This window comes from Protopterus annectens, chromosome 12.part0 (assembly GCF_019279795.1).
Source record: "Protopterus annectens isolate FY-2018-M chromosome 12.part0, PAN1.0, whole genome shotgun sequence".
Lineage (NCBI taxonomy): Eukaryota > Metazoa > Chordata > Ceratodontiformes > Protopteridae > Protopterus > Protopterus annectens.
In genome coordinates, this window is record NC_056746.1 from 502,939,448 (window position 1) to 502,962,511 (window position 23,064).

At 41.1% G+C, this 23,064-nt stretch overlaps 1 protein-coding gene across 3 annotated transcripts in view; it reads right to left on the reverse strand.

Annotated features, from left to right (window-relative positions):
* POLR3E (RNA polymerase III subunit E) overlaps positions 1-23,064 on the reverse strand; it is an 892,447-nt gene that overhangs the window by 629,802 nt on the left and 239,581 nt on the right. For all 3 annotated transcript variants that reach the window (XM_044089628.1, XM_044089629.1, XM_044089630.1), the window contains one exon: positions 830-912. In XM_044089628.1, the coding sequence (XP_043945563.1) occupies positions 830-912 (83 nt within the window). The remainder of the gene's footprint in view (positions 1-829; positions 913-23,064) is intronic.

The following is a 23,064-nucleotide window of genomic DNA, read 5'->3' on the forward strand; positions in this document are numbered from 1 at the left end:
TGTCACATGTGACTAAAAGATCATTATTCACATCTTCCACCGTAGACAATATTCACATCTTCCACCGTAGACAAAATCAGCGTAACTCTCCAGAAATTGGTCTGAATTGTTTCTCTCTCTCTCTCTATATATATATATATATATACCATAGGTCTCACAGATGGATAACGAGGCTACAGGCTCATAAGGCACATGGGCTTAATGAAAACGTAACACTGAAACCTTTTTTAGCAGCACGCCCCTATACACACTAGGTCTTTAAGCATGCTTTTTTAGCATGCTACTTGTAGCAATGTTTCTGATGTATCATTCATATTTCATGTATTTACATACACAGATATACTGATTAAATATACATATATTTATATATATTTTTTATACACATTTATTTTTGATTTTAATAATTACATTCATGATATCTTAGTAGTAATTCATAGATTTATATGAATATAAATGTTTTTTAAGAAAGTTTCAATGATAAACACATTATACATAGTTTTTAGAACTTGGTACCTATATGATGTCATTATTATGTCCTTCCTGTGATTGGGAGATGGTTGATTAGAGTGTTATTTAAAATGTGGTTAATGGTTTTGGCAGTACTGAAGTCTAATGAAACGTTGTTTGAACGTGAAAGCGCTTACTTTTACTGCAGTCTGTGATTTTTAACTTCTCAAATTATCCACGAATATCGCTGTGGTGAGCCTCATCTGTTTTGACTTTAACATTAAACAATGTTTTTATAAGTCAACACATTTTCATGCATGTAAAGGTAATACACAAACTTCACTTGTACATCTGAAACACACATGAAATACCAAGAGGATACCTTTTTTGAAGATAGCTGCAGCATATCGAGAAGTGTTAGTGGCAGCCTGAGTTGAGCAGAAAGTTTGCTTATCCATAAGCTTCCTGAAAATAAAATAAAAAGCTGTTTCAAAATTCACTACAAATTTACCCAAGCTCTCCTGCTGAACATACACATTTATTATACAGAAACTTCAGTTAACATGGTTCATTCCTCAAATGTCTAACAAAATGTAAAGAATAAACACTGACAGATTTACAATTTCAGGTAAATTTGTAGTCAAAGTAATTAACGGTGGTAACTACAGCAAGGAAAAACAGTAACTCAGAGAGGAAAGTAGAGAGACCGTATAAACCAGTAAAATATAGGTACACACACACACCTTCACCTTTCGTTCTACCTGATTTGACAGTGCATCACATTTTTCCCACAATAACCAGTGTCCTGACATTAACACATTTAAAACTTCATTTTTAATAATATTCCACTTTCATTCATTCGACCTTGCAAGGAAGATTCAGAGGGCTAAAGCACAAGGGGGCTGCAATGCTAAAATAATTTTGTTTGCACCTGTGACATGGCTGAAATTTCTCTGAAAAACTGAAAGCCAGCTATCAAGAGTTCAAGAATGGCAAAGCAGAAATACCAAGAAACCATAAACAAACTCTGGAAAGAAAACATGCACTTGCTATGACTGGCATCCAGCTATGAGCCTCACTGCTAAGCATTCAATGCTTCAAGGACTTGCACAGAACATCGAAGCAAAAAGATAGCGAGTACTTTAAAAGAAAAAAATGTCAAGACCTTACACTAACACCCATAAATAACAAAGCACCTGGTAACAGTGTACCTTCATCACTTTGTTTGTGTCTTTCGGCTTTTCCCGGTTAGGGGTCGCCACAGCGGAACTCCGGTCCGCTAAGGATTGGTAGTTGATTTTTACATGCAGAGTTACCAGCCCTGATGCACAACCTTCAATGAAGGTACGCCCATTCACGCACGTCTCCACGCAGAAGACGTTCTAGCTGAGAATCGAACCGGACAGCGTCTTACTATGAGGCGACAACGCTACCACAGCACCACCACCGTGGCCATAGTGCACCTTCATCACCATCAGGCAGAAAATTTGGAAAAATATTTTCCAAATTCAACAGCAAACCACAGTAGCTGAAACACCATGCTTTCCCCGCAAGCAAAGTAGCTAGGAATATTCAGACACAGGTGCAGTTTTTATTATTACCACAAGAGGTCTTGCATGCCCTGCTTTCTGAGGTGAAGACATCTGCCTATAACAAATGAAGCTCCATTACATCTGAAAGCTACAGGTTCTGACACCAAGTTGATAATCCAGTGCATTAAGCTGTACATTTGTCAAAAATCGAGCAGCCAGAATGTCTCCTTCCTTACCTCCTCACAATATACTGTCTCATTTGACATTTCTTCCTCTAATGCTTATATTCTACTGCTTTGCTTCTCATGCATAGTTTATTCTTGTAATGTATCAACATTCTTCCATCTCCATTCCTCCTACCTTTGGGAAAATCCTTGAAAAGTTATTTTATGCACAACATACTCAACACATTTCTCAATATCACCTTACCTCCTTAAAACAGCGTAGCTTCTGGTCTGGCCGCCTTTGTTCTATGGACCCATACAGATAACATCCTCCTTTCAATGTAGAAAAGCCTCCGCCCCAGAGCCACTTTTAAATCAACCTCAGTAGAGGCTTTGACCTAGTTGACCCCAACAGTTTTCAAGATCTTCTAACTGAAATTGGGATCAGATCTGATATTTCTAAATTTACCTTCCCAATCACCATTTCTCAGTGCATTCTCATACCACTATCTCTCCTCCCACCTGATTTCTTAAAGGAGTCCCTAAAGGCTCAATTCCTAGTTTATTAATAAATATGCATAAAAAACAACCTACTTGACTGTCCACACCTTCCTGTTTTACTGTATGCTGACATTGTGATATCAGGCTCTGGCCAAAATTCCCTTACTATACAACACCAGCATGCAGATTTCCTAACCCTCATTATTAGTTTCAACAACAAAAAGCTGAGCATCAGTTCCCTTAGAACTGTGCAGTTTGCTACCACTCCAAAACACTACAAAAATCCTTACTCCTTCCTTATCCACAACCATCTTAAACAAGTCACTAAAGAAATAAACTACTAAAAGTATGTTGGTTTGAGATCTAATGCTTTTTTTTTTCCATTTAAAGTAAAGGTGGAAGTGAACTGCGTCCTCCTTTGTGATAATCAAAATTTCCCCTTTTCTCAGCAGGAATACTACAGGCAAAGGTATCAGTTTAGTTCTGACATTACTCTAGTTGCAAACTTGATTCCAAAAGAAATTCCTCCACCATTCAAACCACAGCAAACTACAATCACTCTCCCCCAGAGGTACGAGAAAGTACAGTTTTGTACCTACCATAAATGTAGATGTTCGAAGATCCACATTGCTGCAGTCCTTACACTTGGGTAGTCCGCTGTCCTCGGTCGGCCCGAATATCAAAGTATAAGGCTGACGTCGGTCAAGGCGCATTTGACTGACATCAGGACGTCAGGGTACAAATGCGCATGACCGACGTCATATCCTCAGTCTTTTCTTGCCCCAGATGTCAGAAGACCCTAAAAATAAAGGTCAAAACCAAAAGACAGCAAACAACCAACCAACCACCCTTGCACTAATTATATGTACAATATATACAATATACACAATATTTACAACCCAACCCACACAACCACCTCTAACTACAGAGGGAAGGAGGGAGGGTAAATTGGACTGCAGCAATGTGGATCTTGAACATCTACATTTACGGTAGGTACAAAACTGTACTATGTTCTTCATCTCACATTGCTGCAGTCCTTACACTTGGGTAGAATCCCAAAGCAGAGGTAAGGGAGGATGGCCAAACTATAAGGAAGCAGGAGCTGCCAAAATGCCCTGCAAAACAGCAGTGGCAAAACCAGCCCTGGATTTAGAGTAAAGTGGTAGGTGATAATGCCTAGAGAAAGTATGCACTGAACTCCAAGTAGCTGCCTCCAAAATATCCTTGGTTGCCACCCCTCAAAAAGCTGTCAAGTGGCAGTAGCCCTAGTGGAATGAGGCCTAATCCCAGCTGGAATCTCCTTGCCATGATGGGAATAACAGAAAGCAATGCAAAACCCAATCCACTTAGAAATAGTTTGTTTTGACACAGGCTTGCCCTGAGAACTCAAAGCAAAAGAAACAAATAACTGCTGAGACTGCCTGAACCCTTTAGTTCTGTCCAAATAATATCGCAACTGCCTGTGTACATCTAAAGTGTGCAAAATCTTTTCCCCTTTATTTTGGGGATTTGCATAAAAAGTAGGCAAATGAATAGTTTGGTTTAAAGCCACACTAGAAACCACTTTAGGCATAAAGGAAGGATTAGTACGTAAAGATACCCTATCCTTATGGAAAATTAAGAAAGGCTCAACCGCCATAAGGGCCTATAATTCAGAAACCCTTCTTGCAGAGGTAATGGCCAACAAAAAGGCAGTCTTCCATGATAAATATTTCAACTCAGTAGTAGCTGCAGGCTCAAAAGGTTGTAGAGTGAGTTTCTCCAACACAAAATTGAGATCCCAAGCAGGAGTAGGAGCTCTACGTGGGGGTCTTATATTCTTTGCCCCTCTAAGAAATTGCTTGAACAAAGGATGAGAAAACAATGGTGGGTCACAGTCATAGTGAGCTGAAATTGCTGCAGCATGAACCTTAATAGAAGAGAAGGACAAACCTTTGTCCAGTAACTCAGTAAGATATTGAAGAGCCACACTTAAATTAGGCTCAGAAACATCAAAATCCTTTGCTGCACTCCAAAATAAAAATCTCTTCCATTTATCTGCGTACACTTTCCTTGTACTAGGCCTTCTAGCTTCCAAAATCACATTCAAAACTTGTTGTGGAAGTTGAGACCCTCTATGGTTCAAAACAGAATATGCCAGGCTGTTAGGTGAAGAGAGTGAAGTTTGATATTGAGCAAATGACTGTCCTCCTGGGACAACAGGTGTGGAATCAAGGCAAAGGCCATGGAGGCTTCCGCACAGACTTCTCAGTAATGGGTACCAGTGCTGTCGAGGCCAATCTGGAGCTATTAAAATCATCCTTGGCTTGTCCTGTCTGACCTTTAGAAGTACCTTTGGGAGGAGAGGCAGAGGTGGAAAGGCATACACATGAAGATTGCTCCAATTGAAAGAAAGAGCATCCACTTTCCAAGCTGTGGGATGAAACCTTTTCGTGCAAAACTTTGGCAGCTGATGGTTTAGTGGAGAAGCGAACAGATCTATGTCTGGAGTTCCCCATGACACTGTCAATTTCTGAAATACATGAGGATCCAATTTCCACTCGTGGGGATCCATAATTCGTCTGCTCAACACATCTGCTAAGGAGTTCTGTGCTCCCGGCAGAAACCTTGCCTGAAGATTGCTCAGTCTCCCACAAAATCATTGCTTGCCTGCATAGAGGATAAGAATGTGTTCCCCCTTGCTTGTTGATGTACCACATGACAGTTGTGTTGTCTGTTAGAATCAACACCTGCCCTGGAAGAAGTAAATCCTTGAAAGCTATTAATGCAAACTGGACTGCTAACATCTCCTTCAGGTTGATATGTAGATGTTGTAGTCTGGCAGGCCACTTGTCTTGTATCCACTTTCCATTTAGATGAGCTCCCCAAGCTTTGTCTGAGGCATCTGTCGTTAAAATCTGACTCGCCTCTGGCCGGATCACAGAGAGTCCCTTGTTTAGGTGACATTCCTGAGCCCACCACAAAAATTCCTTTTGAATGCAAGGTATTATTTGAATGACAGTGTCCAGATCCTGGCAGTGCTGTGTCCATACATTTTTGAGATACCATTGCAGCTTCCTCATATGCAGTTTGGCATTGGGAAGCACCAGAATACAAGATGCCATGAACCCTAAGACAAGTGGCCTGCATAGAGGATAAGAATGTGTTCCCCCTTGCTTGTTGATGTACCACATGACAGTTGCATTAATAGCTTTCAAACATCTCCAACGCCCAAGTGAGAACTGCTCTCTCCAAAGCAAAAAACACAGCATCCATGGGACCTGATGGTGTCCCCGGCTGTGTGCTCCACGAACTCAATGAGGAATTAAACCCACAGCTAGGACAGCTGTTTAATCATAGTCTTACCTCTGGATACGCACTCCAGGAGTGGCGCACTGCAACTGTGGTCCCACTTCACAAAGGCGGTGCCTCCACCAACCCTGGAAATTACCGGCCCATTAGCTTGACAAGCCTTATCTGCAAAGCCATGGAGAGGATCATAATGGACCTCATAAATAAAGACATAGGGAATTTGCAGACTTTGGATCCATCCCAGTTTGGCTTTGTCAAAGGCAGATCATGCCTTCTAAACTTGGTTGACTTTTTCAAACAGTCACCAAAGCCATTGATGAGGGAAAGGCATTCCATACAGCCTACCTCGATCTGGCGAAGGCCTTCATACAATACCCCACTCGGGTATCATTGAAAAACTCATCAGCTTAAATGTTAACCCATACATCACAAGATGGGTTGCAAACTGGCTGAGTGACAGAACCCACAGGGTCAGAGTTGCTGGCCATGTCAGACTCAAAGCCTGTCACAAGTGGTGTACCACAGGGCTCAGTCCTGGGCCCACTCTTGTTTGGCATCTACTTTTCCGAAGTACAAGCAAACACAGGAGGGTTATGGCTGACAAAGTTTGCAGATGACTGCAAACTGGGCGCCATAGTAGAAAACACATCTGACACAGATATCCTTCAGAAGGGTCTCACAGAAACGGATAACTGGTGCCAGAGCCATGGCCTAAAGTTAAATGCCAAAAAATGCATAGTCATACCCTTCGGGAAAAACAAGGTTACCCCTATCTACCAAATAGGTGGCAATCCACTGAGCATAGAAGTTATCAGGGACCTGGGGACCCAGGTTGATAGTAGTCTGTCATTCGACACCCATGTAGCTAAAGTAGTTAGGAAGACCTTCTACATTGCCCACCTTATCATGAAGGGATTCTCATCTAGATCAAGGGAGGTCATAGTCTCCCTATACTCATCACTCATCAGACCAATGATTGAGTACAATGCCCCATTCGGAATGTATCTGACCCGACACTTGCAGCAGCTGGAGAGGCCACAAAAGTTCCTCACCAAAAGGATAAAGGGTCTCAAACATCTGTCCTATGCTGCCCGACTGAAAGAACTCCAGCTCTATTCAGTCGCCACCGCTTGCTCAGAGGTGACCTTTGCCTAACATACAAGGCCATGTCAAACCCAGATTTGATGAATATGCTTCACCTCAAAAATCTAGATCCGCCAGAGCCACAAGGGCGGAGACTTAAACCTCGACACGGCTATTAATAGGACGCACTGGAGGGATAGATTCATCACCCAAAGACTCCCTATGCTGTGGAATAAAATCCCGGTATATGTGAGGCAGAGCACCTCGCTGGCCTTGTTCAAGAAAAATCTTGACCAATGGATGGGAGATCGCAGATATACCCCAGGGATTACCTCAGTGTCACTGCTCAACAGAGGCACAGCAAAATAATGGGTATAGTTCCCCATACTAAAGGGGTGGCGTAAGCCACAAAACTATGGGCTAGGCTTGTAAATGCCCTTGGGCAGATAGCCTAGTATGAACCTATGAACCTATGAAGGACTGCCCTTGCAGTCAGCCCGGACTGATGAGATAGTTGATGGAAGTAAAGGGAAAGATTCTTTTGTTTGTCCGGGGTCAAAAAGGCCATCTGGGATGCTGTATTCAGTCTTACACCCAGAAAGCACATGTCCTGAGAGGGTACTAGAATGGACTTTATTTCGTTCACAGAATACCCCAGGCATCTTAGCACTGCTATCACATATTCCAAATGATGAAGAAGCTCTTCCCTTCCTTGAGCCAGAATCAGGCAATCGTCCAAATAAGGATAGATCTGTATTCCTTTTAGCCTGAAGAAAGCTATCACTGGAGCCAGAACTTTCGTGAACACTCTGGGCAGTAGATAAGCCAAAGGGCAATGCAGAGAACTGATAGTGAGAAGTCCCAGCTCGAAAACGCAGATACTTCCTGCAACTTAGTCTGATAGGAACATGAAGGTAAGCCTCCTTGAGATCCAAAGTTACCATCCAATGATCTTTGCCTAGCAGAGGTAAAAGCTGTTGTAACGTCAACATTTTGAACTTGGGAATGTCCAGATAAGTGTTGAGGATAGATAAATCCAAAATTGGTCTCCACGTGTTCCCTTCTTTGGTACTAGGAACAGGCGAGAATAAAATCCTAGGCCCACTTCTGGCATAGGGACCGGCTGTATGGCCCCTAGTTGAAGTAACAGAGAAATTTGCTTGTGAGCCTCTATTCTTTGTTGAGGAGGAACGCCTGGCATGCCTCTGAAAGGAGGCAAGGTATGGAAATAAAACCTGTAACCGTGGTGTATGATATCCAATACCCATCTGTCTTGGGTAATTAAACTCCAATTTTCTTTGAAAAGTGCCAACCTTCCTCCCAAAGGTGCTGCCAGACGAGAAGGCTCTGGCAGCTGAAAAGGTAGGTCATTGGGTCTGTTTACGAAAGGACTGACCCCTGCCCTCACCTGAAGACTGTGCAGGAGAACTCCCTGTTCTAGGCCTGAAAGAGCCCTGAGCTCTGCCCCTACCACGTCTAGATCTACCCCTAGACTGGGAATCATAAGAAGGATACGTCCACCCTTTAGTAGGCCAATTTCTACTAAACTTTGGAGGCTGAACCTGCAAAAAATCTTTAACAGTCTGCATAGACTTAGCCTCGTCTTCCATTTTCTTTAAAACTGCCTCAACAGGAGAACCAAACAACACATCAGATTGTAAAGGAGCATCTAAAATCCTTGTTTTAACATGGTCAGATAAATTTTGATCCCTCAGCCAGGCGTGCCTGCGAAGAACTGACCCAGTGGCAGCCACCCTAGACGAGGCCTGTACAGCATCAAAACCACATTGCAAAGAATGCTTACCCACCTGTTCAGAAACATGTACTAAATCTTGTAACTCTTTACAATCAATACCTTCCGCCAGAGCATCAACCTTAGACTTCAATTGTGAAAGGAGATAGTTTTGGTATTTCAACATGTGAAACTGGCAATTCAAAGCCCTCATAGCTAGAGTGGAAGAAGTATAAACTTTCTTTCCCCATCTATCCAAGGCCCTGGCCTCTTTATCTGCAGGAACCGGATTCTTGACAACAGAAGCCTTAACACCTTTAGGCCCCTGGCTAACAGTTTCTGGGTCTGCCCTAGGACTCTTAAAAATATACTTATGAGCTTCAGGCACCCTGTAATACCTATCCGGTTTAACAGGAGCAGGAGGCAAAGAATCAGGATTAAGAGAAGCCTCTGTAAAACATCTTCCACTACATCCAAAACAGGAGGTATAGCCAAAGGCCTATGCTGGGGTAAAACAAAAATTCCCTAAGCCTTTTCCTGGAATCAGAGAAGTCCTGACCTTCCCACTTAAAATGCTCCCTCATGGAATGAAGAGTTTCTGAAAAAGAAAAATCCTCAGGAGGAGAAGCAGAAGGAGTAGAATCATCCACATCAGAATCAGAATAAGGAGAGTACTCCTGCAAGTCTTCAGCCGAAGACTCTGAAACATCCGAAGCCTGCTCAAAACTCCCTAGCTCAGGCTCCACCCTAGGTCTCTTATCAGGAGGGGGCAAAGAACCCCTAATCAAAGTAATCAAATCTTCTGCCATTTTAAGCATATGCTTCTTGGGCACAGTTCCAGAAGAACTAGGGGTGACACCAACTGAAGCTAAACCTGGCCTGCCTCTAGGAGAAGCCTTGGAAACAGAAGGAGAGGGCCTAACCACCCTAGGCAGGAGGGGAGTATAGTAACCTGAGAAGCCCCATCACCCTGACCTGCCTCCTGAGAGGCCACATCCTGCAATAACAAAGTCTCTCCCTGGGATCCCAAAGAAACCTCCGGTGGAACCACCGCTCCACCGACACCTCTAAAGAACCGCGTCCGGTACGGACGGTTCTTCTAGCCTAGGCTTAACTGCTTTGTCCTTGCGCTTCTTCGAAGAAGCGGGCGGAGCATCCGACGGCATTTTATAATTGCACCGCTTCCCGAAGACTAACCTGGCACAATCTAATCTCCTCTTTATAGTGCGCTTATTGAATCTAGCACAAGAGCGACACCCAACAACGTCGTGCTCAGGCCCTAAACAAGGAATACACAAAGTATGATAGTCTCTATGCGGTATCTGTTTCCCACAAGAAATACAATTATTCACTTTTTCTGACATCCGGTAAACCACTGAGGCAAGAAAAAACTAAAATATTCCCCAACGGGGTACTTAGCCAACTTTGACTCGGTCTGAAACTCCGAAATCGAAAAATTTCAGAACGCCAACCGGCACTTGCAATACTGCTTCTGCATCGGACCATGCGGCAAAAAAGACCGAGGATATGGCGTCGGTCATGCGCATTTGTACCCTGACGTCCTGATGTCAGTCAAATGCGCCTTGACCGACGTCAGCCTTATGCTTTGATATTCGGGCCGACCGAGGGCAGCGGACTACCCAAGTGTAAGGACTGCAGCAATGTGAGATGAAGAACATCCACTGTCTTAACTCTAGATAAAGCCAACTGGCTACAAGTCCAGCAATGAGCCAATCTTTCTCAGATTTCAGCTCTGCAAACTCATCTGTGGGGATTCCTGCCCACCTCTTGCCAATAATTTAATTAAAGCAAAGTCCCACTTATAATCTGATTTTTTTAACATCTTTACTAAATTATCAATTGTGACGGAGACAAACTTACATTTACATAAAAGTAATCATTCCATATTAACAAGTTCACATTTACAAGTATTATACTATATAGAACAATATATGTGATGTATAATCAAACCAGCAATACATAAAGTGTTCGGTTCCTGCCTTCTCAAACATCATTCCTCCTCCAAAACAGGTTTTATATGCATGTATTCCCACAATTTCCATTTTTTCCTATGTAATTTACTCCTACCCTTTTCTAAAGATCCTACTTTCTTTAACTTCTGACAGCATATACTTCAAATTATCTATTTTTTCAATATTACATTTCCAACATTTACCATCTACCCGAGAAAAAATTACTTAACATCTGCTTGGGGTATAAAAGTCATTATGTAAACCCTTTCAGGCAAAAATCCTAAACCATTTAGATTTTATTGCATATTTGGGAGCCACATATATGCCCTCCCATTGTTTCTTTGTGGATTGCTTAGCTAATCTTTCTTCCCAATCTTTTCTGACCTCCTCCGATTTCTATACTTACAGTGGAATATTTTACATGCCCTAATCACTCCTTTAACAGCAGCTTCTGTTCTAGATTCAACTAAAAACTCAACCAGTACAGGTCTTGTTTAGGATTCCCCTAGCCCTTTCTCTTTGCCTATACTCTGCTGTTCTTCCCCGACAGGGAAGGCAATCTCCAGCCTGCAAGGCCAACTGTCTTCTTGGCCTCTTCCCATTCTGTTAGCTTTCCCTTTCTAATTATTTGTTAACATTCCCTTGGTTCCTTTGCCAGCTTCCTCCAGTAAATTCTAGCCCCCTCTTGCCTATCATCAGTACATTTAATTGCAGTCATCCCTATTAGCATAATCTCCTATCTCCATTCCTGTGTTACCTTAGTTCTAGAATACTTCATTACTTTATGAATATAATTTTGTATGACTATTCCCCTTAAGAATCTGCGTCCAAATCACACTTTTTCCTTATTTTTTGAATTTCGCTCCCCCGCTTGTTTCATCATAATCCCTTCCCCCGCTTGTTTCATCATAATCCCTTCCCACTTTGAATTATAGTCTTCTGCTTGTGTTATACGAACCTTAACTATGTAGCTCTAAAATTTCTCTTCAAATCATGTAATGCTAAACCTCCATGTTCTACTCAGAGGATCAACTTATCCCACTCGACTCTTGCCCTCTTCCCTTTTAGATAAAATCCTTCAATACTCTTACTATCCACAACTTCTCCTCTGGTTGATAAAAATATGCCTGACCTGTGTATAAACCTAAAGAGACTATGAACATTTTCACTACTGTATCTTGCTATCCATACCCAGACACAAAAGCTTCCAGTTTCTCAGTTTTTCTATTATCTTTTGTTCAGTCTCTTCTCACATACATTTAGCTGCCATAACAGAATCATTTTTAACCCATACTCCTAAATTTGTCTTTTTATCATGTCCCCATAAATTAAGCGTACTGACGAACCGATACATGTGTGAGTACATAGTTTATAACTATAAGCTTTTGTTTTATCTTCATTAATTTTATGTATTAAAAAACCCCGGAACTCTCAATGTTCCACAATGCTGATCTCTTTTTCTGATTCTATCAGTTACAAAATAATACAATCTGCAAATAAAGTCAACTTTTCTTGAATAACACACCAATTATATCCTTGAATTTCTGAGACCCTTATTTTTTTTGCAAATGGTTCTAAATATACAGAAATAAAGGGGAAAGAGGACACTCCCTGCCTGGTTCCTCTGTTCCGACACAACTTATCATTGAGGATACCCCCCCCCCCCAACACACACACAGATTTTTACCTCCGATCCTACATATATCCTAATTAACTTTGCTACTATATCAGGAAATGCAAATACTTCTACTAGTAAGACCCCAGCTTACTCTGTTCAATGCTTTCTCTGCATCAAGACCAAACAGCAGCAGCAGTATTTTCTTACATTCTGCTTTCCCTTGGATCATCACTGTTATGTTAATGTTGTCAAATGTTTACCTCATTTCCACAAAATCACAATGATCCATATCTATCAATTTTTACAACTCTGCCATTCTTTTAGCCATTATAGAAAAAAACATTACAGTCATGCTTTTAAATTGAAATGGGCCTATATGAAGCTGGATCCGATAGGCCTTACCATCTTTTGTTACTACAGCCACCAAAGCTTTTTTTCCAGGATTTTAATGCTTCCCCTCCTTTTGAAATACAGACCTTTATCAATTTTTTAATCCTGCAACTTGCATCTAGGGCCATATCCTGCCCAACCTCAACACTAATAAATAGATCCATCAACGAGTGCTATGTTCCATCATTATGGAAAACCTCATACATCATTCCCTTTCACAAGGGTGGCACCTCCACTGACCTATCCAACTACCATCCCATTGCAATCCTTTCACCCTTATCAAAAATCCTAGAAAGATGTGTCCATCACCAACTGCTGCCCCATCTACTCTCCAACAACCTACTTTCCCAAACTCAACATAGGTTTCAACCTGGCCATAGCACCACCACTGCCCTCATTACCTTAACCATTACCATAAACACATACAAAAACCAAGGGCAACTTTTGTCTGCTAACTTCCTAGATCTATCAAAGGCATTTTATACAGTTTCACACAAACTATCCTCCCTTTCCAGACTGAACCTTGATAATGTTACATTACAATGGTTCCATAGCTACCTAAGCAACTATCAATCTGTTAAATGGCACAACTCCCTGTCCTCCCCTCTCCCAGTCAAATGTGGTGTACCTCAAGGTTCAATACTTGGTCCTCGTCTTTACGGACCCACTCCACTTAGCAACCACAAAGTCCAACATTATCCAATATGCAGATGACACTACCTTGATCATCTCTGCATCCAATTTCCAGCTTCTTCAAACTATAGCTCAAGAATCCTTCTCAGAAATAGAAAACTGGCTAAACAATTCACAGCTAATATTGAACCCTAAAAAAACACAACTAATGCTATTTAATCCAACAAAGACCTTTAACCCCACCTTCTCCATTCTTTCAGCCAATAAGACCCTCACAACTCCCATTTCTGAGGCCAAACTACTAGGACTTACAACTGACCACCAACTTAAATGCAATAAACACATATCCCTAATCATCTCCAAAGTCCACAAAAAACTAGGCAGCCTCTATCATAGCAACAGATTCCTAACCCCGATTCCAGAACTGCCATAGCCAGAACTCATCTCCTATCAAAACTACTCTATGCATCCCCAGTATTAATACATCTAAATAACACTGACCTTAAACTCTCTACATGTGACAACAAAACCTGTAGGTTTGCAACCAGTGCTAAATTATGCTCTCATCACTGCCAATCCCTACATAAACTACACTGGTTAGAATTTCCTAGCCTTCTTCACCCCCACCAACTCATTTTAGTCCATCAAATACTGTACCATCCTGAGAAAACCCTGCCCTAACAGGGCTACTAAACTTCCATAGTAATAAAAGTCAACTTCGATCTAGTGGCCAAGCACTAGTAGACATCATTCCATGTAAAAATAGCACAGGGGAATCTCTATTCTTTTATAAAATTGCAAAAATATGGAACACACTACCCCCACACCTCAGACAACAAAACCACTATTACATTCAAAAAACTCCTCAAATCACAACTTTATGAAAACCAATTATGTAACTGTAATGACCCTCCCTGAACCCACCTCTACTACACTATTACTACCCATAGCCACCCCCTACTGAACTTTTCCACAGCCTTATACTCTACCCTATGCAGACTGAACTCAATGTAATTATCATACTTTTTTTCTCTTCTATGAAGTTGATTGTATATATACTGTACTTAAGCTCACCTATATATCTTTGCAACAACAACACGTTAATCCTTGCTACTTTTTGATAAGCATTGTTAAACTTTAACTAATTTTCACCAATTACTATGCAACCTTGTGGAGTTTTTCTCCCCAGGACTCCACTTGAAAAAGGACACCTGGTGTCCAGTCAGACAATCCTGGTAAACAAATGTTAATAAATAAAATAAAAATGTTCTTCCCTCCTAGCTTCTAAATTGCCACCAGAACACCATCAAGTCCTAGAGCTGTTCCTGCAGGCTATAACATCACCACTTTTATTGTATTTCCTCCTATCTTAATTGTTGAGACTACTCTACCTCTAACCTTGGCATATTTAATTCTGATTTTTCTTTATTTTATCCACTTCTCCGCTTCAAACAAATTTTCTTAACATTTCTGAACAATCTCTAATACCTCTACAAGACCTCTGGTTATTTTTCTTCTTATATGCTCCCCAAACCTGGAAATAACCCTTTCTACTTTCTGTTGCCCAAGTCGTTACATCAAAAGTTTTTCTGCTCTGGAGTTATCAAAAAAGTAATCTTTCTAAACTCATGCATATTATCCAGGTACTCCCTTATTTTCTCTTCAGTACTCTACAATTGCACTTCTTCTTGTTCTGACAGATCCCCCTTATTATGTGATACTTTCACCTTTGTCACCCCATGTAAATAATTCTGGTTACTTAACCATCTCTCTTCTTTTAATTCTACCCTATTTTTAAACTCCAATTTTGTTCTCTCACTCACTAGCTATAATTTCTGGAGTACTTTCCATCTTCCTAATAACTCCCGAATAATTTCCACTACCAATTCCTTAAATTATTCCATTTTAACAGGTAGGTGGAAGAAACACCACTGTCTCATTTTTACTTCATTACTCTGTATTTTTATCTTAGTAATTATTAGTGCATGATGTGAAATAGCTACTGGATATATTAAAAGCTCTCAAAGTTATGCAAATGTTCCTGTGAAATATAATTTCTGTCTAGTTCAGTTATTCTACTTTGGGGAATGAGAACGCTCCTACTACTGCATTCACGTCTTCCAGACCACATAGTTTCATAAATTTCATTAGCAATCTACCCTCTTTTGTTATATTTTCACTTCTATGTCCCCGACATATCTTCATTGTTGTGAATCAAATTCCAGTCCCCACCTATAATTTTTTTTTTTATATATTTGTTTACCGAGAAAGTCTGACTGGGTTGAAAACCCATTTTCAGCAGAGGCCTGGGGAGAACAGCTATAGAAAGGCTTAGAATTAACGAGAAAAAGGACAGTTACAGAACTTACAATAATTGTACAATAAAATTAAATGTCACAGTTAAGATAGCACATTTTACTTGAACTTACATTGTTACAGTTTACCCAAGAAAGTGAATTAGCAGGGGCAAGTTATTTTAACTGCTTACCTGCCAGTAGTTTTAGGAAGAGAATGAGGAAGGAAATGACAGAGAAGGTTTCTGGAATGTTGATTTGAGACAATTGATGTTAGTAGGTTTTTACGGTTTAATTATATATGGCAAGGGGTAGACAGGGTATGGGGAGGGGGTAATAGATTAGAGGATATTTTAGTCAGTAGGACAGAGATGGACGTAGTTGATCTTTCCTAGCCTGGACTGGTACAGGAGCAAAGCCATGAGTCAGTTAAATAACTTTTGAGTGCTTTTTTAAATTGACTGGTGTGGACATTGGTTCTAACAGATGTGTATTCCAGGTTTTTGCTAGTTGGTGTGAATATAGTGAATCACCGGCAGTGTTTGTGGATTTGGTGACCTGTAACAGTGACTTATTTGTTGAGTGAAGCATGCGATTATTGGTATAGGTAAGGGTTGAAGAATGTTTAGAAGAGCTGGACTTTTTTTCAGCCTAATACAGTAGTTTATAACTCTAAGTAATATTCCTGCTGAAAGCAGATTATTTCTCCCAACACTTTTAAGCGCCATAAAAGCAATTTTAGATTGAATATAAATATGTGGCAGAGTAATCATTATCCTTTGCTAGTTGCCCCCTACTACCACAAATCTGCCATTTTTTTTTCTCAGTATTGGAGCTCCTCTAGCTATTAATGTTAAGTACTCCTTTTTCTTTGTCCCTAATATTCTGCACATCATCCGTCCTGAAATCCTCTCTATCAAATTCATATGCTTGGTTCTTTCCATGTGGCCTGCAGCATTGCTACATGCACTGTACATTAATATAATTAAATATTTTCCTTTTTGACTATACTCGTGAGACCATTCACATTCCAAGATAACATGGAAAGTGTCTCTATTACGACAGAAGTCATTATTCCTTCCTACTATATATGACTGCTTTTTTAAATGTCTGTTTCCAGCTCTTGTAATACATGTGCCCACTAATGTTTGGCAGGTTAATATTATACATTTTTTCTTCTCAACACTGGAACCTATTTCACATTTGACTTTTTGTTTTAATGAAAACGCTCAAATAAAAAAAACCCCCTAAAGAACACCCCGTATAACCTACACACAAAACTATGCACATCTTCATATAATGAAGTTTAACCCTAATAACAGGAATGATTATACCAAATAAACAGCTGGAAACCGGCCTTAATTAACCTAAAAGTGAAGTTATTCATGCCAAGATCCATGTTATTGCCTGTGATTCTTACTTGGTGTCTGTTCTTTTTCATCATTATTCCTCTCACAGATATGAAAAACAGATTGCATGTTTTCAGGAAACATTAGCTTTTAGCCTTGAAGAAATCAGTGTTCTGTTTTTTTTACTGCCCTATTAATCAACTTCTCTCCATGGGAACAAAAAGAAAAAAAATGGATCTCTCAGCTACAGGCTTCTAAAGACCAGCTGAAACATTTACTGTTATTTACTTGTTTCCACTTAAATCTGTTATTAGATTAAGCCAAGGGTCTTAATCCAAACACTCCACACATGAAAAAATAAAACATATCAGCTCTGCATACATTATGATCCATGTACTTTTGCACCCAATCTCCCACCTCAACAACCCAATAATACAGTCTATTAAGTTAAACAGGATTTTGTCTGGCTTTTTTTTCCCCACTTTTTGCAGTGCAATGCCTATGTTTTATTTTTAATATTAAAAAAATAGAAAAAATGTATTTACTTTAGTATCTTTACCACATCATCATCATCTTTCGGCTGTTCCTGTTAGGGGTCGCCACAGCGGATCATCTTTTTCCATTTCTTCCTGTCCTCTGCATCTTGCTCTGTCACACCAACCACCTGCATGTCCCGTCTCACCACATCCATAAACCTTATCTCAGACCTTCCTCTTTTCCTGTTACCTGGTAGCTTCATCCTTAGCATCTTTTTCCCAATATACTCAGCATCCCTCCTCAGCACGTCCAAACCAACGTACTCTTGCCTCTCTGGCTTTGTCGCCAAACCTTCCCAACCTGGGCTGACCCTCTAATACACTTATTCCTAATCCTGTCCACCCGTGTCACACCCAGTGCAAATCTTAACATCTTTAACTCTGCCACATTCAGCTCTAACTCCTGCCTTTTTGTCAATGCCACTGTTTCCAACCCATATAACATAGCTGGTCTCACTACCCTCTTGTAGATCTTCCCTTTCACTCTTACTGGTAGTCATCTGTCACAAATCACTTCTGACACACTTCTCCACCCAATCCATCCTGCCTGTACTCTCTTCTTCACCTCTCTTCCGCACTCACCATTACTCTGAACTATTGATCCCAAGTATTTAAACTCATCCACCTTCGCCACCTCTACTCCTTGCATCCTCACCATTCCTCTATCCTCCCTCTCATTCACACACATATTCTGTCTTAGTCCTGCTGACCTTCATTCCTCTTCTCTCTAGAGCATATCTCCATCTCTCCAGGGTCTCCTCCACCTGTTTCCTACTCTCACTACAGATCACAATGTCAACAGCAAACATCACAGTCCACGGGGATTCCTGTCTGATCTTGTTTGTCAACCTGTCGATCACCATTGCAAATAAGAAAGGGCTCAGAGCTGATCCTTGATGTAATCCCACCTCCACCTTAAATGCATCCGTCACTCCCACCATAGACCTCACCGCTGTCACACTACCCTCGCACATACCCTGTACCACTCTTGCATACTTTTCCTGACACTCCAGACTTCCTCATACAATGCCACAACTCCTCTCTAGGCACCCTGTCATATGCTTTCTCTAAGTCTACAAAAACACAATGCTAACTCCTTCTGACATTCTCTGTATTTCTCCATCAACACTCTCAGAACAAACATCCAAGAACTAAAAACGCTTCAATATAAAACATGCAATTTTTGTCATTAAACTTTTCATAGAAATACTGTTAAAAACAGAAATTGTTTAATTAATTACCTTTTTCCTTCCTCTCCCCTCCTCTGAATGTCCTTCCAAACATTAATGGCATGAATTGAGGCAAATGCCTTTCAGTTACCCACAAGTTTAACAAAATCAACAAAAGTCCACTCTTTCTACTTGTTCTTGTACAGCTGTATTTCACACGTGATCAATGCTTTGTGGTCTCACATTATCCACTCTGTTGTTGGTATTCTTCCTGTATCTATCTCCCATCTCCGGATTCCAGTTCAGTTTCAAGGTACTCCCGATTCTTCTGGTCAATGCCAGAGTTTCTCTCTCTCAAGCAATTTCCTTTGGAACAGTGGGAAAGGGTTCACTAGCAAAGTCTCTTCGTGTGCTTTATAATTAAAAGAACAAGAAGCAAAAACTTCTTCCTTAACCTGCTCTGTATCAAAAAATGACAAATTTCCCTCAGGAAAAAAATATTCTGAAGACAGCTGGATATAGCAGCCTGAATCTCTTACCTGCCTCTTGACATTCCCTGATTGCTGGAACAAATTTGTGTCTTCAGCCTGGTGTACACTGAATAATCATTTTCCGCACTCTGCTGTCTTGAGCTTTTAATGCTTTGCCCTTTTGTCACAGTCCGTCAGGATCAACTCGTTTTACTTATAGGTTTGCATCTTAACTAATGCAGGTCTTGACTGATTTCACATTTGAAGCATACATAAAGTGTGCCCTTTCAATTAACAGCTCCTGTGGTGGAATATTAGTCCAGTTGCTTATTTGTGCCTTCATAAAATTAATGCAGTCTGTTCCTTCCAATTTCTCTGGTACAGCAGAATCTCAGATTTTCTATATGTGCTCTGTCTTCCAATTGTATCATTTTTTGAAACATCTCTCTCAGTGTCACACTCAGCTAGCCTTTTCTTCATTGTAACCGCCGATTTTTGTAGTTTTATTAGCTCGGTTTACTATCAAAAGGGCGACTGGACTTTGTTCGAGTTACGCAAGTCCAAATGCCCAATTCGACATTAGGAAACACCGAAAAAAATGTTGAGATGCACAACAGCGAATGCACTATAGCATTTGTTGTTGTGGCAGACTGCACTATAATGAAGTTCGGGAAATGTACCCTTTCCCTCACTCTAGTGCAATCTCGGAGTTTGTATATATAAGTAGTAGGGGGTGTGGGGGAGGAGCCCCCTACATGAGGGTGCAGGCGGAAAACATTCTTTGCTGTGCTTTGAGGAATGGTTCAACTTACGGAAGTGCGGAGAATGTTCAAAAGATGTCGAAATTGACATTCTCCACTTCCGCGTTCGACATTTGACATTTCTTGCAGGGTTTTTTTGCTCATTTTGTTCATTAATTCGATAACTCACACAAGGTGTGGTGGCACAACTTGATACTGTTTAAAGCCTTTCACATTTTTCCATCCTTTTGTTTTTTGAGTTGTGGTACTTGGTTACTGTTTCATTTATTTTAATCAGCTCTGAATACATTTCACTTTTTTCTGTAGATTACCAGAAGCAATGTCTTGCACCAAAAGCTGGAGCTTGAACTGCTTTTTACAGAACAGCTACAGGATTCTTTCCAGTCAGTGTTTTCTCTTCACACTTTCTAGTTGATTTCCATTCAGGCTTTCTTAATTTCTTCTTTGCTGGCATCCAGGCAGTGTAACGTACTAGCCAGTAACTGAATTTATTACAAGTGACAAGAACTCTAATCCTTGTTTTTTTAGCTTTTTTCACAATGGATGAACTGAAGCTAAACTGTTAATCAGTGTGCAGATTTCTTGGAAAGTCCTGCTGTAATCTGAGAAGTCGCAAGGCTACTTTTCCAAATTCCCAGTACTACACTTCTTTGCTCTGGCCACACCTTTTCCATCCTGAGCCATAAGCTCTGGACAGCTCTCCCATGTAATCTAAAGACCTCCCCACTTTTTCCTTTCACAATTTAAAGATCATCTCAAGGCAAAAGCTGAATGGTGATGCCCTCCTTCTGGCCACGTCACCTAACCTCCTGTAAATCACTTCCACTTCCTCATACTTCATTCTCTCTTCCCCCCACACTTAACAATCCTAAAGCATGACTTTTAAAGACTTCATACTCTTGTAAAAATTGTATTTATTTGCCCTCTGTGTCTCTTCTCCATTTTACTCATGGTATTGCATAGAGTTGATCAACGTGTGGTTTCTCCCATTCATTTTACAACTTATACTTCCTTTCTTCTCTATTTCCAAACTCTGTCACAGTACATTTACTTATTTTATCTTCAATATATAAAGTACAGTTGCGTACCCTTACCATAAATGTAGATGCTCGAGTGTATTCACTGTTGCAGTCCTAACTAATGTGTTATCCGTCTCCCGGTAGCCCTCGGTCAGCAAGAATACCAAAGGTAAGTAAAAATGACGTTGGTTATAAAGGACGTCAGGGCGTCCGATACAAAGGAGGCAGCCAACGTCACCTCCTCAGTCTTTCTTGTCATAACAGTCAGGAGCCCCCAGAAAATAAGGCTTAGACCAAAAACAATTTTGGCAAATAATAACCAAAATAGCCTGTACCTCAGGAAAAGAAAATAGGAGAGGACCAAAAAAAAAGGGGGGGGGGGACCAGGACTGCAACAGTGAATACACTCGAACATCTACATTTATGGTAAGTGTACACAACTGTACTATGTTTATAGTGTTTCACTGGTGCAGTCCTAACTAATGGGTTGATTACCAAAGCCCAGAGAAAAGGGAGGAGGAACCAACAGAATCACGGGTTAGAGATAACGCCCTGCAACACAGCAGTGGCAAACCCTGCCCTAGCTCTGGAAAGCAGAGGCAAATTATAATGTTTTGTGAAAGTGTGAACAGAAGACCACATGGCAGCCTCCAAAATGTCTTTAGTAGGGACACCCCTTAGAAAGGCTGCAGAAGTGGAAGCTGCTCTAGTGGAATGGGTCCTAAACCCCCTTGAGGAGGAGCCTTGACATGAAAGGATTAACAAAAGGTAATGCAATGTGCAATCCATTTAGAAATTGTTTGCTTAGAAATAGCCTTGCTCTGGGCTCCAGGTGCAAAACTGACCAATAACTGTGCTGTTTTCCAAAGGTCTTTAGTCCTGTCCAGGTAAAACCTGAGCCGTCTGTGCACATCAAGAGAATGTAGGATCCTTTCACCTCTATTTCGAGGATTAGAAAAGAAGGTAGGAAGGTGTATGGACTGATGAGTCAGGCTAGAAACCACCTTAGGCATAAAGGAAGGGTTGGTTCTCAGAGAGACCCTATCTGCATGGAAAATAAGAAAGGGCTCCACAGCCATCAATGCTTGCAACTCCGAAACCCTCCTTGCTGAAGTAATGGCCAAGAGGAAAGCAGTCTTCCAAGAGAGAAACTTTAAATCTGCAGTGGCAGCCGGCTCAAAAGGAGGAAGAGTGAGTTTCTCTAGAACAGAATTAAGATCCAAGGCTGGAGTAGATACCCTTCTGGGAGGTTTTAAGTTGCAAGCACCTCTGAGAAACATTTTATCAGGGGATGAGAGAAAATGGGTTGCTCAAAAGAACAATGAGGAGAAATGGCTGAAGCATGGATCTTGACAGAAGAAAAGGAAAGACCACTCTGAAGGAAGTCAGCCAAGTATTCCAGGATGAGAGGAAAGGTAGGATGAGAAGATTCTTCCCCTTTAGCCTGCATCCAATGAGAGAACCTTTCCCATTTGCCAGCATAGGACTTCCTAGTGCTAGGTCTCCCTCAGCATATCAACTACCTGCTGGGAAAGGGAAGAAGAAAAGGAAGGAGTCATACAATGAGCCATGCTGCCAAGTGGAGAGACTGAAGATGAGGATGTAGAAAGTTTCCCCCTTCCTGAACCAAAAGATCTGGCTTCAGAGGAAGATGCCAAGGAAGGAATTGGGAGAGATTGCGAAGTAGTGGATACCAATGCTGTCTGGGCCAGTCCAGAACTATGAGAATAGTCCTTGGTCGTTCGTCCCTGATCTTCAATAATACTCTGGGAAGAAGAGGAGGGAAGGCATAAACTGACAGCCGCGCCCAATGGAAGGACAGAACATCCACTCTCCAGGCTCTGTTGTGATGCTGTCTGGGGCAAAAAAGAGGTAGAAGATGGTTGCCTGGGAGGAGAAAAGATCCACCTGAGGTGTGCCCAACGTTGAATGACGCTGTAAAAGACTGCGCTGTTCAGCTGACACTCATGGGGATCCAGGGTTAGCCTGCTCAACTGGTCTGCCAAAACACTGAGCTTTCCTGGAAGAAGCTGAGCAAGGAGATGCAAGCCCCAGGATGCTGCTATGGACCAAAGAGTCATGCTCTGCCTGCACAGGGGGTA